This window comes from Camellia sinensis, chromosome 2, assembly GCF_055761805.1.
Source record: "Camellia sinensis isolate YWXY chromosome 2, ASM5576180v1, whole genome shotgun sequence".
In the NCBI taxonomy this organism is placed as follows: domain Eukaryota; kingdom Viridiplantae; phylum Streptophyta; class Magnoliopsida; order Ericales; family Theaceae; genus Camellia; species Camellia sinensis.
The window spans coordinates 69,911,423-69,928,967 of NC_138962.1; the positions used below are offsets into that span (position 1 = coordinate 69,911,423).

The window sequence follows — 17,545 nt, forward strand, 5'->3', positions numbered from 1 at the left end:
TTTTCTGCACATCTTTTCGTAAAACGACAAAAAGTACAATTATTTAGGTCATCCCAAATAACCCCTAAATAATTTAGTAGTATTTTGGGTTAATTGCACCATGATTTGTACTGTCTTATATGTTCTATTGCCATTATTAATAAATTTTTATTTATTTTTTTGGGTTAATGCGTGTTGCAGAGAGGAGTGATTAAGTACGCAGTCTTTGATAATTCTACAGGCATCCCTAATAAGAATAATATATTCCTCAGTTGTTAGAGCATAACTAAGTATATTCTATGTTTCTTCCTCCAAATGAAGCGAGTCCAATCATATAGACCCAAGGAAAACAATAGGGGGGAGGGGAAAAGCAGTAATTGTGGGGGGTTTGGGAAGTGAGTTTTTTTTTGTAGGTTTTTTTAATTGTAGGATATTATTAGAGAAATTTTTTTTTACGTTTGAGAAGATAATTGAGTTTTTTTGTAGTTAGATGTGATGTTTGTAAGAGAAAAAGTAAAATGATTATGGGATTTGATGTGATATTTTATTTGGATTTATTTTTTTTGATTTTGTAATCAATTTGTCTTTTAGTGAAAAAAATTTAGAAAAATCTAAAAATTAAGTTCCCAAACACTGCCATTATATATGATCGTGTTTGGTAAAAGTCAGAGAGAGAGAGAGAGAGAGAGGTACAGAGGGAGTTCAGTTGCTTAATATTTAAGCTTCTTCCTTTATTTCTAGGGGAGATAAAAAGAGCAAAATTACGTCCGTATTTAACTAACTCTAGTTACAATGACAGATGTTAGAATATTGTATAGTGTTTACTTTCGGTTGTTAGAATATTGTATAGTGTTTACTTTCGGTGTTAGAATAGCTTTAGCATAGCTTTAGCAGACTTCATTATATTGTCTTCATTATATTGTTAATTGAGTAGTGTTTGCTTTCGGTGATAATGGTGGTATCCAATGCCCCTTTCTCTCTCTATAAAGAGAGCCTTCATCTCTTTGTAAATTACACAAGAATAATAAAAACATTTCAGAGTCTCTCTCTCACTCTATAGCTTCTCTCACTCTCTCAAACTAATCTTTCATGGTATCAGAGCCCAGTGTTACATTTCTGGCAATTTTCAATTTTTGTGTTTAGTCCCGTACACAGTGGCATACATCAAAACGCTCGGAATTTTCTCACGATTCCAACGGCACCTAGCCCGTTCTCAGAACACCCTCCACGCGCCCACACGCGCCGCCTTTACCTTCTGCGCGTCACCAGCTCCGCCACCACTCTCACACGCGCCCGCACGCGCCATCTGTTGCCACTCACCTCCGCCACGCGCCTCCACGCGCCCACACAACCGCGGCTGACGTCAGCCCTGCCACTCCCGTACGCCGCGCCTGCTATCGTGCGCCTTTCGTGCGCCGCTTCACTACATTGCACCCGCGTGCGCCAAAACGGCTATTGTGCGCCGCGCCTGCGCCTGTTTCGCTACCGTGCGCCGCCGCCTTTCTGCTAATGTGCTCCTCCCTGCACTCTGCTAACGTGCGCCGCTGACATCATCGCTGACATCATCTCTGTCCAGCAGCCTTTTCTGGCTATTTTCGACCTTCCGGACTCACTGGTACACTCTGTTTTACCAAATTTTGCTCCTACAGGTCTCTTCCTGTTGCTTTAATCCTACTTAACTAGTATTATGGATCGTCTTGACACCTCCCATCCCATTTCCGTTATTCTGAATGGTTCAAACTATGTTCTGTGGGCCCAAGCCATGTCTTCCTTTCTTAAAGGCAAGAAGCTCTGGCGAATTGTCACCGGGGATGTGACTAAACCAGTCAAAGACAGTGCCACTACTGAAACTCCTGTTCTTACTGCTACATATGAAGACCGACTTGAGGAATGGGACAGTAAGAATTACCAAATCATTACCTGGTTTCGTAATACCTCTGTTACCTCTATCAGTCTTCAATTTGGCCGGTTTCAGCTTGACTCTGTAACTACTCCTGCGAAAGACATCTGGGATTTTTTGAAAGAACGATACCAGACTACTGGTCTTGCCCATCAATATCAACTTCAGAACCAACTTCACCGCATGCGTCAAGAATCCACTCAGTCCATTAATGACTTCCTTTCTCAAATATACTCTGTTTGGGATCAGCTTGCTCTTTCAGAACCAACCTGGCATGACCCCGAAGATGCAGTTTTATTTACTAACCATCGCAACCAGCAGAGGTTGGTGCAATTTCTCATGGCTCTTACCCCCTCTTTTGAGCCCGTACGTGCCTCTCTGCTTCATCGCCATCCCTTGCCCACTCTTGAACAAGCCATTTCTGAGTTGCTATCAGAGGAGACTCGTCTAGGTACTCTTCAAACTCATCATGTGGACTCTGTTCTTGCCACTCCTCCGTCCCGGCCATCATTTACCCAGCGGACAACTGCTTGCCTCTATTGTCAGAATCGGGGCCTTCCTTCAACCCATCTCCTGGTCAATTGCCCCGTCAGATCCTGCCGCTACTGCAACAAACTTGGTCCTGGACATCTGCAACAGGATTGTTTTCGCAATCCATCTCGCTCATCCTCCAATAGCCACTCCTCTCGCGGTGGCTCTTCCCGGGGAAGTTTTCATCGTTCCGGCAACCAGTCTCATCACACTGCTACTTCTGCTTCCGGGAATCAGTCTTATCACACTGCTGCTGCTGCTTCCGGGAATCAGTCTCATCACCCTGACACTGCCCCCTCTGTAGGGTTCTCTGAGTCACCTGCTCCATCTACCCCTCACTTTTCTCCAACGGATGTAGAGGCCATGCTCAAACAACTTCTCTCCTCATCTGGTACACCTCCTCCTACTGCTTTGTCTGTCATCCCAGGTAACTCTTCTTGGTATTTTGACTCTGCCTGTTGTAATCATATGACCTCCAATTCTACTATCTTTTCTTCCTTATCTTCATCTCCTCATATTCCCTCAATACATACTGCTGATGGTTCCCTCATGTCTGTTCGTCATGTTGGTACTGTTTCCACCTCTTCTTTATCTCTACCTCACGTTTATCATATCCCTGCTCTTACCTTAAACCTTATTTCCATTGGTCAATTATGTGAACTTGGTCTAACTGTCACCTTTTCTGCTACTGATTGTTTGGTACAGGACCCTCAGACAGGGCAGACTATTGGGATCGGCCGTAAGCGTGGACGTCTCTATGAACTCATTCACCTTCATGTTCCTGCCTCTCCTCAGATTGCTGCTCCTACATCTACTTCCTTATTATCTCCCTTTCATCTTTGGCATTGTCGCTTAGGGCATATTTCTGTTACTCGTTTAAGGTCTTTGGTTTCTAGTGGACAGTTGGGTCATGTAATTCCCGATAATTTCGATTGTATACCCTGTCAACTTGCCAAACAACCTGCTTTATCATTTAATAAGAGTACTTCTGTTTCTCTTGCCCCTTTTGATCTTATACATTCGGATATTTGGGGGCCCTCCCCTACTACTACTATGGGGGGATCCCGCTATTTTGTTGTTTTTATTGATGATTTTTCCCGGTTTACTTGGCTTTTTCTCATGAAAAATAGGTCTGAACTTAAACACATTTATTATCGATTTGCACAAATGGTTCACACCCAATTCTCCAAAACCATCAAAATTTTTCGCTCTGACAATGCTATGGAATATCGGGATTCAGATTTCCTTTCCTTTCTTCAGCATCATGGTACACTGCCTCATCGTTCTTGTGCTGGCACGTCCCAGCAAAATGGCCGCGCTGAACGGAAACATAGGCATATTCTTGACACTACTCGCGCTCTCCTTCTCTCTTCTTCCTGTCCTGAAAACTTTTGGGGAGAAGCTGCTCTCACTGCTGTTTACACTATCAACTGTGCTCCTACCCCTGTCATCCATAATCAAACTCCCTTTGAACGTCTGCATGGCACTCCCCCTCCTTACGCCAATCTCCGGGTTTTTGGCTCTGCTTGTTTTGTTTTACTTCAATCCCATGAACACACCAAGCTTGAACCTCGCTCTCGTCTTTGTTGCTTTCTTGGGTATGGAATTGAACATAAAGGTTTTCGCTGTTGGGATCCTCTCTCTAAACGTCTTCGTATCTCCCGCCATGTCGTTTTCTGGGAACACCAAATGTTTTCCTCGCTATCCTCCTTTCACTTACCCGGACTTTCCACTACTGCACTGTTTACTAATCCTTCCATCGATCTTTTCTCTGCTGAATTTGATACAGGTTCCTCCTCCATCGAGACGCCCTTGCTCACCCCTGATCCTGTCCAGCCTGCTCTACCTGAAGGTCTACCTCTGGTTGCCACACCTCCTTCTCCACCGACTCTTCCTCCCACCGATCCTCCTACGGGTCGACCCCGCCGGGTAACTCAACCTCCTATTCATCTTCGTGATTATATTGTTGGATCTGCTGCCTTCTCTACTTATGAACCTACCTCCTATCGTGAGGCTTGTACTAATCCTCTTTGGCAGCAAGCTATGACTGATGAACTCCATGCCTTGGACAAAGCTCATACTTGGGATCTTGTTGATCTTCCTCCTGGCAAGACTGCGATTGGCTGCAAATGGGTTTACAAAATCAAAACACATTCTGATGGCTCTATTGAACGCTACAAAGCTCGTCTTGTTGCCAAGGGTTTCAACCAAGAATATGGCATTGATTATGAGGAGACATTCTCTCCTGTTGCTCGGCTTACCTCTGTTCGCAGTTTACTTGCTGTTGCTACTGCTCGCCACTGGGGGCTCTTTCAGATGGATGTCAAAAATGCTTTCCTCAATGGTCATCTTCTTGAAGAGGTCTACATGCAACCCCCACCTGGGTCCACTTTTCAACCTCATCAGGTTTGCAAACTACAGCGTGCTCTCTATGGTCTCAAGCAAGCGCCTCGTGCTTGGTTTGCTAAGTTCAGTTCTACCATTCATGACTTCGGATTCACCTCTAGCTCCTATGACTCTGCTCTTTTTATACGGACTACTTCTCATGGTACTACTCTTCTTCTTCTGTATGTGGATGATATGATTATCACTGGTGATGATCAAGCTGGTATTCTTCACCTCAAACAATTTCTCCACCAACAGTTTGAGATGAAGGACCTTGGTACTCTTAACTACTTCTTAGGCCTTGAAGTCTCTCATGATTCTACTGGTTCCTATTTGTCCCAGGCCAAATATGCATCCGATCTTCTGGCTCGAGCTGGTCTTACTGATTGCAAAACTGCCTCTACTCCGGTTGATCCCCAGATTCGTCTCACTCCTCTCGATGGGACTCTTCTCTCTGATGCTACTCTTTATCGCCAGCTCGTCGGCAGTCTTGTCTATCTCACAGTCACTCGTCCTGACATTGCCTATGCTGTTCACATTGTCAGTCAGTACATGTCGGCTCCTCGCACTCCCCACTATACTGCTCTACTCCGTATCCTTCGCTATCTCAAAGGCACTATGTTCCATGGTCTTCACTTCTCGGCTTCTTCCTCTCTTGACCTACGTGCCTTTTCTGATGCTGATTGGGCTGGGGATCCTACGGATCGACGCTCCACCACGGGCTTCTGTTTCTTCTTAGGGGATTCTCTTCTTGCTTGGCGTAGCAAAAAACAATCCCTCACTGCCCGCTCTAGCACCGAAGCTGAATACCGAGCTCTTGCGGATACTACTCAAGAACTTCTCTGGCTTCGCTGGCTCCTTGCTGATATGGGTGTTTCTTCATCTGCTCCTACGCCTCTCTACTGTGACAATCAGAGTGCCATTCAGATTGCTCACAATGATGTTTTTCATGATCGCACCAAACATATTGAGATTGATTGTCATTTTATTCGCCAGCATGTCACCTGTGGAACTGTTCATCTTCTTCCTATTGCTTCAGTCGATCAACCCGCTGATATCTTCACTAAGGCTCATCCTCCTGGCCGCTTCAATGATCTTGTTTCCAAACTCAACTTGGTTGATGCTTTCCCTCCTTGAGTTTGCGGGGGGCTGTTAGAATATTGTATAGTGTTTACTTTCGGTTGTTAGAATATTGTATAGTGTTTACTTTCGGTGTTAGAATAGCTTTAGCATAGCTTTAGCAGACTTCATTATATTGTCTTCATTATATTGTTAATTGAGTAGTGTTTGCTTTCGGTGATAATGGTGGTATCCAATGCCCCTTTCTCTCTCTATAAAGAGAGCCTTCATCTCTTTGTAAATTACACAAGAATAATAAAAACATTTCAGAGTCTCTCTCTCACTCTATAGCTTCTCTCACTCTCTCAAACTAATCTTTCAACAGAGATGGTTGACTTCTCTGTTCAACAAATTCTTTCTCCATTAGCAATCATAGTTTTGCAAAAACCTGCATACTTCAAGGTGTTGGAGAAGAGAAGAGACAAAAGAAGAGATGTCTATATAGATTTGTAGGTTGTCTTTGGAATTAAAGTTTAAACTAAAAAGATTGATGAGGTAAGTTAATGCATCATTCTTATTTCTTTTGAACAAGGTACTGCAGAATGTTTTACTGGAGATAATGTAATCTATGACATTGTGAGAAGTCAGAAAGGGTGAGAGAGGACGAAGGAATGGAGGGAGTTTCAGTTGCATAGGGCCTGTTTGGTAGTTTTTTTTTTTTTTTTTTTTTTTTCTCTCTTCCTTTTTGATTTTGATTTTCTTTTTCCTTATTTTCAAGAAATTTCAAAAACATTCATCTTTTTCATTTTTGGGCAGAAACTGTTTTGGAAATTTGGAAACATTTTTTTTTGTGTTTCCTAAAGAGTGGGTTGTTTTCATAACATTTTTCCGAAAACTGTTTTCAGAAACAATCTGTTAAATAAATTCTGTGTATTCTGAAAAATGAAAATAGGATACAGAAAACTTCTCATTGTTTTTGTGCAAAAACTGTTTTGGAAAATTCAAAACTACTTTTTTGTGTGTTTCCTAAAGAGTGGGTTGTTTCATAACATTTCTCCGAAAACTGTTTTCGGAAACAATTTGTTACATAAGTTCTCTGCATTTTTCTGGAAAATGAAAATAGAAAACAGAAAACAAAAACACAACCAAACAGACCCTAGTAAAAATTATCTACCTCCTTCCTCCGCCAGAAGAGGCAAAAATGATTTAATTAATTCTTTTGCAACTTCATAATCCCTTAGAATCAGGGCACAGCACATAAAAAAATAAAAAATAAAAAATGAAGAAGAAGAAGAAGAAGCAATATACTACACGTTTAGAGCACCGCAAAATATAATTTTCTTTTCGAAATGATGCTCAATCCAACCACTTCTGAGTTAAGACCTTAATCATAAAAACCATAAAAATAAGACTGCAAGTCTTTAGTTATTGTTATCATAATATATTAGATTAGATTATTTATTGAATCATTGTCATATTCCATCACTTCTCTCTTGATAAATCATATTATTTTTCGTTCAATAAACAACCAGCAATCAACCTCCTATATCCCAAGTCAGAAGGATCTCACAGATTGTGATTCCCATCTTTGTTATTTCTGTGGTCAAAATTGTTGTGAAGAAATCTTGCTTCACCTATAATAATGATTAAAAAAAAATAAAAAAAAATTCCACCGGCCTAAGAGCAGAAGTATGGCGGCTGAAATCAAGTTTTACAACAGTGATTGCAACCGTTTGAAATTCACAGCCTTAACTGCATCTGCATTTAATGGTTTTATCTTTACTAGTTTTATTTATATATAGTTATTGTATTTTGAGAATTCCCCGTCGGGGATTGGGGTCGGGGACGGGAAAATTTGTACCATCAGGGACGGGGAGTCTGATCCCCGGCCCCCCCGGCCCGTTGCCAGAGTGTGGGAGAGAAAAAGAAATGAGTGTAAGAGTTGGAGAGACAGAGAGAGTTCTCACATTTTTCTATAATTGTTTTTAGTAATTGATAAAGTTTGTTTGTTTATCTCCCAAATTTATTTCTCTGAATTTTATTTCAAGCTACCATAAGTAGTTTGAAGTCCCTCTCCCACTAATAGTGGTATCAGAGCATCGGAAGGGCCTGTTTTTTCCAAAAAAACAGTAGAACAAAGCATTGTTTCAAATCTTGTCCATAAATCAAAGTTGTTGAAATAAACTTTTGATCACACCAGTGTGTAGGTTTCATCGAAACGATCACACTGCAAAAAACTATGTTGAAAACCGAGTCCCACAGAGCCCGCACGTGCCGTCGACGCCGTCACCACGTGCAGTAACGCGCCCATGCGCTACCACACGTCTTCTTCGCCCAGATTTGCAGAGTCTAACCCGTTTGGCATACAATCCGATCCATTAGCCCAGATCCGTATCCAAGAGCTGATGTCATTATTGACGTTAAGCTGAGCCGTTAAGCCGAGCCAAGCCACATGCCGAGTTGAGCCGCAGAGGAGTCGCACTGCCAAGCCGCAGACCGAGTCAAGCCACACCACTAACATCACACTGATGTCATTCTATCTGGAGAAATTATCTGGTGCTTTTCAGAAGTTCTAGATTCCGTCGATCTGAACCGTTCAATTATTTTTGCTAGATCTAAGCTGTTTGAAGTCCGTTTTTGGTTATCCAATAGTGCTTTCCAACTATTTGGAATATTCTGGACACATCTGTACGGTCAGAATTTCCAAATTACATCCTGAAAATTTGTAAATTTCTTAAAGTCAACCAATGGCCAACACAAACAATTCAACCCCAATTTCCAAAATTCAGTGGAGAGAATTATGAAAATTGGAGTATTCAAATGCAAGTCCTACTAGCCTCACAAGATTTGTGGGAGTTAGTGGATCAAGGATATAACGAGCCAGCTACTCTCGAAGATGAAGGAAATTTAAATGAAACTCAGAAAACGGCGTTAAAAGATTCAAGGAAGAGAGATAAAAGGCCTTGTATCTACTTTATCAAGGCATTGATGAGTCAAGCTTTGAGAAGATTTTAGCAGCAGCAACCTCTAAAGAGGCATTGAGTATTCTTCGCAATTCACACCGTGGAATTGAGAAGATGATCAGAGTTCGACTCCAAGTGTTACATGGTGAATTCAAGATGCTGCACATGAATAAGAATGAGTCAATTTCTGAGTACTTCAACAGAACATTGACCATTATTAATCAGATGAGAAGATATGGAGAGAAGATGGAATCTCTTCAAGTGATAGAGAAGATTCTATGATCACTCAGTCCCAAATTCGAGCACATGGTTGTAGCAACAGAAGAGTCCAAGGATCTCAGTGCCATGACCACCGATGAGTTGATGGGCACACTTGAGATTCATGAACATATGATCAACAAGAAGACTCCCTCAAGTTCTCTAGAGCAAGCTCTTCAATCAAAGTTGTCTTTCAGAGATAACAGAAATGAGCAAAGGGGGACATCACAAAGAGGCTGAGGAAGAGGCCGTGGATATAATAACCAAAGTTCTGGTTTTCGAGGAAGAGGTGGAAGAGGTCCAGCCGGAGGAGGAAGAAGTCAACCACACTTTGCTCCAAGAGGAAGAGCAAGAGGAAGGGGAGGTGGTAACAACAACTGACTAGGATTTGACAAAGCAATGTTTAGTGCTACCATTGCCACAAGTTCGGGCATTACAGCAATGAATGCCGAAGTAGAGCAACAATAGAAGCCAAAGAGCAAGTAAATTTTGCCGAGCAGAAACAAACAAAGTCGGACCTACAGTCCTATTTGTCCACCATGGAGATACTGAAAACCAAAACAATGTTTGGTATCTAGATTCGGGAGCCAGTAATCACATGTGTGGTAAAAGAGAGTTGTTCATCGAGCTTGACAAGACTGTACAAGCACAAGTCTCATTTGGTGATTCTTCAAAGACTCCAGTGAAAGGAAGAGGCAATATTCTGATCAAGCTCAATAATGGAGATCATGATTACATCTCCAATACTTATTATGTTCCTGCCATGAAGAACAATATTTTGAGTATGGGACAACTCCTAGAGAAAGGATACGACATCAGCGTGAAAGATTGTCATCTTACTATCAAAGACAATCATGGTAATTTGATCGCTCGGGTGAGAATCTCCAACAATCGGATGTTTGTATTGAACATCCAACATGATACTGCGAAGTGTTTAAGTGCCATCATCAAAGACAAAGATTGGCTATGACATTTGAGGTTTAGACATCTTAACTTTGGAAGCTTGAAGTTGTTGTCAAGCAAGAATATGGTGAAAACATATTGCTCATACTAATGAAGTTTGTGAAAGCTGCATTTTTGGCAAGCATCACAAAACTAGCTTTGCCAAAGAAGTGAAGTGGAGAGCAGCAAAGCCGCTGGAGCTAGTGCACATTGATATGTGTGGTCCATTGAAGCCAATGTCAAATAGACAGAATAGATATTTTCTAACCTTTATTGATGATTGTAGTTGGAAGACATGGGTGTATTTTCTTAAAAGAAAGTCGGAGGTGTTCAGTATCTTCAAAGAATTCAAAGCTTTTATAGAAAAGCAAAGCGGTTACTGCATCAAGACATTGCGGTTAGATCAAGGTGAAGAATATACATTTGATGTTTTTGAAAGATTTTGTAAAGAGCATGGAATCAAGCATCAAACAACACCATCCTATACGCCACAACTGAATGGTGTTGCTGAACGGAAGAATCGTACAATCTTAGATATGGCAAGGAGCATGTTTAAAGGAAAAAGATTGCCCAAGCAATTTTGGGCTGAAGCCGTATCATGTGCTGTGTATCTACTAAATAGATGCCCAACCAGAAGCCTTTACTCTATGACTCCAGAAGAGGCTTGGAGTTCACATAAGCCAAGTGTCAACCATCTTAGAATATTTGGGTGTGTTACGTACACCAAGATTCCATAAGTAAGAAGAACCAAGCTCGATAATAAAGGAGAAAAATGTATCCTTGTAGGATATGAAGACAGAACAATGGGATACAAGTTGTATAATCCCATTACTAGAAAGGTGATCATGAGTAGAGATGTGATATTTGAAGAAGAAGAAGCTTGGAACTGGAATCAAGATGAAGTTGTTAAAGATGCAGAACTCATTCTTGAAGATGAAACATTAAAAGCTCCGGTTGATATCACAAGAGAAATTCAAGATGAACCACAAACTCCTCCACATAGAATACCTGCACCTAGATTGCCAGTTTCTCACAGAAGTGATGCATCATCATCATCATCATCAGATGATAGTTTTTTCAAACAACCAAGACCAATAAGAAATTTGCAGGAGATATATGAAGCTATAAAAGAAGAAGATCTGAATTTGTTATGCCTTCTCGCAGATAGTGATCCATTTACTTTCTCAGAAACCGTCCAAGAAGATAAATGGAAGAAAACAATGGATGAAGAAATTCATGCTATTGAGAAAAATGACATATGGAAGCTTACCAGTCTACCAGAGGGGCACAAACCTATTGGAGTGAAATGGGTATTCAAGAGAAAGAGGAATGCACAAGGCGAAGTGCAATGCTATAAGGCAAGATTAGTGGCAAAAGGTTACAAGCAGAGAGTTGGAATTGATTAGGAAGAGGTGTTTGCTCCAGTTGCCCGATTGGAGATTATCAGGCTAATGATTTCTTTGGCTGCCCAGCACAAGTGGCAGATCAATCAACTTGATGTAAAATCTGCATTTCTTAATGGTTTTCTTGAAGAAGAAATCTTAATTGAACAACCTTTGGGGTATGTTTAGAATGGGCGAGAAGACAAAGTGTACAAATTGAAGAAAGCACTTTATGGATTGAAGCAAGGTCCGCGTGCATGGAATACTAGAATTGATCAGTATTTTCATGATAATGGTTTTAAAAAATGCCCATATGAGCACACACTATATTTGAAGAAGGAAGTTGATGGAAGCATGTTGCTTGCTTGTCTTTATGTTGATGATCTAATTTTCACTGGAAACAATCCAACCATGTTCAAAGAATTTAAAAGAAGCATGGTCCAAGAATTTGGAATGACAGATATTGGATTGATAGCTCATTTTCTTGGCATTGAAGTGGCACAAAGAAAAGATGGAATTTTTATTTCCCAAAGTAGCTATGCCAAGGAAATTCTCAAGAGATATGGAATGGAGAATTGTAATCCAGTGAACACTCCTATAGACAGTGGAGTGGAGCTAAAAAAAGGTACAAAGACGGGTGATATGGATCTAACTTATTTTGAGAGCTTAGTTGGAAGTCTTCGCTATTTTACTTGCACCAGGCTAGACATACTCTATGAAGTAGGACTGATTAGCAGATATATGAAAACACCAGATCAGTCACACCTTTATGTAGCAAAGAGAATTCTTCGCTACATCAAAGGTACAATCGATGATGGTTTATTTTATAAACCAACTGATAATTTCAGTCTTGTTGGCTATTCAGATAGTGACTGGGGATGTGACTTAAATGAACGAAAGAGTATTACTGGGTTTGTTTTATTTATAGGAAATACAGTGTTCACTTAGTCATCTAAGAAGCAAGCTATTGTGACACTGTCAACTTGCGAAGCTGAATATGTTGCAGCCAACTCAACTGTGTGCCATGCAATTTGGTTAAGAAATGTGCTGAAGCATTTTGGATTTCCACAAAAAAATCCTACTGAGATCTATGTTGATAATCATTCTGCAATTGCATTAGCAAATAACCCAGTTTATCATGAAAGAAGTAAGCATATTGACACCCGCTATCATTTCATCTGAGAGCATGTGAAAAATACAGAGGTGGAATTATTTCCTTGCAAATCTCAAGATCAGCTTGCAGATATTTTCACGAAGCCATTGAAAAATGATCTGTTCAACAGAATAAAGATGATGCTTGGGATGAAGCAACATGGAGAATCAAGATTAAGGGGGGATGTTGTGAAGTAATCTTGCTTCACCTATAATAATAATAAAAAATAAAAAAAAATTCCACCAGTCTAAGAGTAGAAGTATGGCGGCTGAAATCAAGTTTTTCAACAGTGATTGCAACCGTTTGAAATTCACAGCCTTAACTGCATCTGCATTTAATGGTTTCACATTACTAGTTTTATCTATATATAGCTATTGTATTTTGAGAATTCAGAGTGTGGGAGAGAAGAAGAAAAGAGTGTAAGAGTTTGAGAGACAAAGAGAGTTCTCACCTTGTTCTGTAATTGTTTTCAATAATTGATAAAGTTTGTTTGTTTGTCTCCCAAATTTATTTCTCTGAATTTTATTTCAAGCTACCATAAGTAGTTTGAAGTCCCTCTCCCACCAACAAAAATGCAATATTCAAATTACGATGGAAGTAAGAATAGAGAATGGTTGATTGTGAAACCAAGATTTAATAAGCCACAAAGATTTCTGACAATGACCCTATAATAACTTGTACAACACGTATGCCATGAGATGAAGTAAGAATAGGGTATGATCCTTTGACCATTATTTAATTGGCAAGATAGATAAAATAAAGTAGACTAGTGATTATCTTAAAATGTTACATGGTTGGAAGGACAGTTATGATAATGTTTATTTATTTATTTATTTTGATCAGCCAAAAATTCTTTATTGATGATAACCAAACAAAAGACATTTTGGAATGCATCAACAAAGAGGGAAGACAAGAGCCAAAAGCATCAACTCTTGCCTCCCAAAACCCAGCTAGGTTGGAGAGAAACCAACCAAAGAGGGAGAAAACAAAACTAAAACAAAGGAACAGAAGACAGCACAACAACACCAGACCATACTTGGCACTGCAAAACCAGACCAACTTAGCTCTGCCACACTCCAATTGTAAACCAGAATCACACAAACACTCAATTAAGAGACAACAAAAAAAACTGAGCAAAAGAAAGATAGAACCACACTGAAGCACAAGCTCAGATATAAGCCGAAGGACAGCACAACAATAGTAGGCCAGAATGACACCAATCAAGAACTCAATCCATTGTTAAGCCCATAAAACACAAAGACAGAATATAACTCATCCCCTAGCAAATTCCTGCAGTGACATACCAGATGAACTACCAACAACTCAAGTCCATCCAACCAAACCCACTATTGAAAACCTAGTCTGATTTAAGTTTGACAAAAGACCTGCACCCTACCTGAACCTAGTGCACATGCATGCTGCCAATAAGATATTTCTAAGCCCACTGTATATTTTGAACAACAAACCTCTGATGTACTCACTGCAATCTGATTTGGTAGAGATTGGACACTATGTCATGGACTGAATAATCCACCTTCAAGTGCCATTTGGACCATAAAGCTACCTGCATCTTAAATTTTTCACAGAGTTCTTGGAGGTCAGGAAGAGCATCCTTAAATAAGCATTGGTTTCTCAACTTTTACACTTACCATAAGACAACAGAGGGAATAATTTGCCAGACTTTGAGTGCCCAAGACTTGAGTTTGAACTTGCCACCATTCCACCACTGTAGCAGGCCTTTTACAGAACCTGAAATAGCCCAAACCTGGTCCCACCACTCTACCATGTGAGACCATCACTTCCACACCAAAAGACATAGCAGAAGCACATGTTTAACAGTTTCCATCTCAGCTTGGCAGAAAACACACATATTACTAGTACTCAATTGAAGAGCCCCAATTCTTTGAAGGTAGGATGAGGTTTTAACCCTGACACGTCAAGCAAACCAACAGAAAAGCTGCATCTTTAGAGGGGCCAAACTCACCCACCCCCCTGCTGGGACTACCAGACCATGCCCATTAGTTGTAGCCCTCCACCTCCATACAGTGGCAATTGAAAACTGCTCTGACTTCTCTGCTAACCAAGAGCAAGAGTCCTCAACACCATCTCTAAGACTAGGAGATAAGATCAACATGCCTAACAACCTCTGCAAATTCTCTTCTTCTCAAGCTAAGAGATTCCTTCTGAAATTAAGCTGCCATCCTCTTGAGGCACCAAACTTTGCTCTGAGCTGCTGCAAAGATTCCTCATTCTCTATGGATAAACTAAACAATCTAGGAAATTCAGCCTTTAAACCTTTACTACCTAACCAAGGATCATACCAGAACTTTATTCTCCTGCCATTGCCAACTATGATTTTGACCTGTTCACCAAAAAATTCACCCATTTGCTGATTAGCCATAGAAAGCTGTGAGATATCCTTCTAAACCATTGAGACCCCTACTGACTGATTCAATGTAGGTGTCCATCCCCCACCAATTGCGCCATATCTAGAGTAGATCACTGATTTCCACAGAACTTTATCATCACTGCCATTTCTCTACCACCACTTTAGCAACAAGCATTCATTTACCACACCTAAGTCCCTTACTCCCAAACCTTCTTGATTTTTGCTTTTTGTGACCTCCATCCATTTGACCATGTGCACTTTTCTGCTGGTAACAGAACCTCTCCACAGAAAATTGGCTTGAATCTTAGAAATAGACTTTACAACCCTTTTTGGCATTTTAAAGATTGAAAGAAAGTAGATAGGCAAATTGGACAAGGCTGATTTGATCAAAGTCAATCTACCAGCATAAGACAATAGTCTCCTCTTCCAAGAAGAGAGCTTCTTTTGAAACTTTGCCACTACTGGAGACCAAGTACTCTTTTTTTTGGGATTGGCCCCTAAAGGCAAGCCTAAAAATTTAAGAGGCAGTTTCTTAGGCAGACAATTCAACACCTTAGCAAATTTCTTAGTTTGGTCTTTATGATTGCCCACCCCACAAACCACACTTTTGTGGAAATTTATTCTTAAACCAGATATCACCTCAAAGCACCTCAAGACCCTCTTAATATTCAAGACTTCCTCCATGCCACCTTCACAAAAAATGATATTATCATCTGCGAATTGAAGATGAAAAATACATAACTGATTAGAGCCAACTGATGCACCCTTAAATAGGCCCTTCTGAATAGCCTTTTCCAACAATAGATTAAGACCTTCAGCTGTTACAATGAACAAAAATGGAGTTAGAGGGTCACCTTGTCCTAACCCTTTCTATGGTTGAAACTCCTCAGTGGGTGCACCATTAACTAATATAGACACCATAGTTGTTGTAATACAAGTCTTCATCCACCTAATCCACCTAACACCAAAGCCGAAACTACCCAACATTGATAGCAAAAATTCCTAGCTTAATAAATCATAGGCTTTCTCGAAATCCAACTTCAGGATGATGCCTTTCTTCCTAGCTCTGTGCTACCTATCTACAACTTCATTAGCTATCATCACACCATCTAATATGTGCCTACCACTGACAAAAGCTAACTGAACCTCACTAATCACAGCTAGGAGGACCTGCTTCATTCTTTTGGACAACACCTTGTCCAAGATCTTATAGATGGAGCTGGCCAAGCTAATTAGCCTATAGTCTCCCAATCCTGAAGGATTATTCCTCTTAGGTATAAACACAATGAAGGAACTAGTAATCCCAGATGACAGCTTAGCATTTGTGTGAAATTCATGAAACATTTGAACAATCTCACTTTTCATAACAGGCCAACACTTTTGCAAGCATGCTAGATTAAAACCATCTAGACTGGGGGCCTTGTTCCCATCACAATCTTTAAGAGCTGCCCAAATCTCATCTTCCGAGAACACTGCTTCCAAGTTAACTGCTGCCTGTGAGCTGATAACATTGAAATGGCCTGAAAGCTTTGGCCTCATAGACTAATTCTCCATAAACTACTTTCTAAAATGCCTAACCACAGCCTGTTTAATTTGAGCAGGGTCCTCAAAGCACACCCCCTCCACACAAACTGAATCTAGCAAGTTCTTGCTCTGTCTCCTGCTAGCCATAATGTGGAAAAACCTAGTGCTTTTATCACCATTTTGAGCCCAAAGCATTATGGACTTTTGATGCCATAACCTCTCTTTATCTCTACTTAATTTCCATACCAAACTTCTAGCTTCTCTTCTTCTTCTAATAGCTTCATCATCTAGAGACCCCAACTCTGCCTTCAGATCCCAATCATGCAACTCCTCTTCAGCTGACTTGAGAAGAGAATCAATATTGCCAAACACCGCCTTGTTCCACACACTTAAATGAGATCTTAAATCATTCAGTTTCCTCATGAGTTTAAACCTAGCCCATTTTGACACCTGATTGTTTTCCCAAATTTGTTTAACTCCAGGCATAAAGGTAGGATGTGAAAGCCAAGGATTTAAGAACTTGAAGGGTTTGGGACCCCAATCCCTTTCATCCTCCTTCAACAAAATAGGACAGTGATCTGATAAAGGTCTAAGTAAACCCCATCGCTTAAAGGAGAACTTTTCTAGCCACCTAGAATCCAACAGGAATCTATCTATCTTGCTCCATCTTTCCCCATCCAATGCATTACACCAGATGAATTGTTTACTTAACAAAGGCTGATCTGTTAATTCCAATTTGACAATAAGGTCATTAAAATCCTGCATCCCCCTCTCCCTTCTAGAACACCCTCTCCTCTCATTGATGAATCTAATTTCATTGAAGTCCCCCCTCCCCACACACCAAGGATTTGGATAATGAGGGTGTACATTTACCAAAACCTCCCATAATTTTCTTCTACCCACAATCTCATTTGGGGCATAAATATTGACTATGACACACTCAAAACAAAGACAAGACGCACTTGATAGAAGAATAAAATTCTTACTACAACAATAATCTCTAAGCTTAAAGACTTCTGGCCTCCAAATGCATAAAAGTCCACATGCACTACCATCTGAATCCACTCCCAGAAAATTCAT

The 17,545-nt window shown here is 40.5% G+C and overlaps 1 protein-coding gene across 1 annotated transcript; it reads right to left on the reverse strand.

Annotated features, from left to right (window-relative positions):
• Positions 1 to 16,498: 16,498 nt before the first annotated feature.
• LOC114306579 (uncharacterized) lies at positions 16,499 to 17,545 on the reverse strand. Its single transcript, XM_028251850.2, has one exon. It carries the CDS (start codon positions 17,543 to 17,545, stop codon positions 16,499 to 16,501), a length of 1,047 nt encoding a protein of 348 aa, XP_028107651.2.

Excerpts from the sequence above, each read along its gene's own strand:
- LOC114306579 (XM_028251850.2), bottom strand. The coding sequence starts at position 17,545 with ATGAATTTTCTGGGAGTGGATTCAGATGGTAGTGCATGTGGACTTTTA.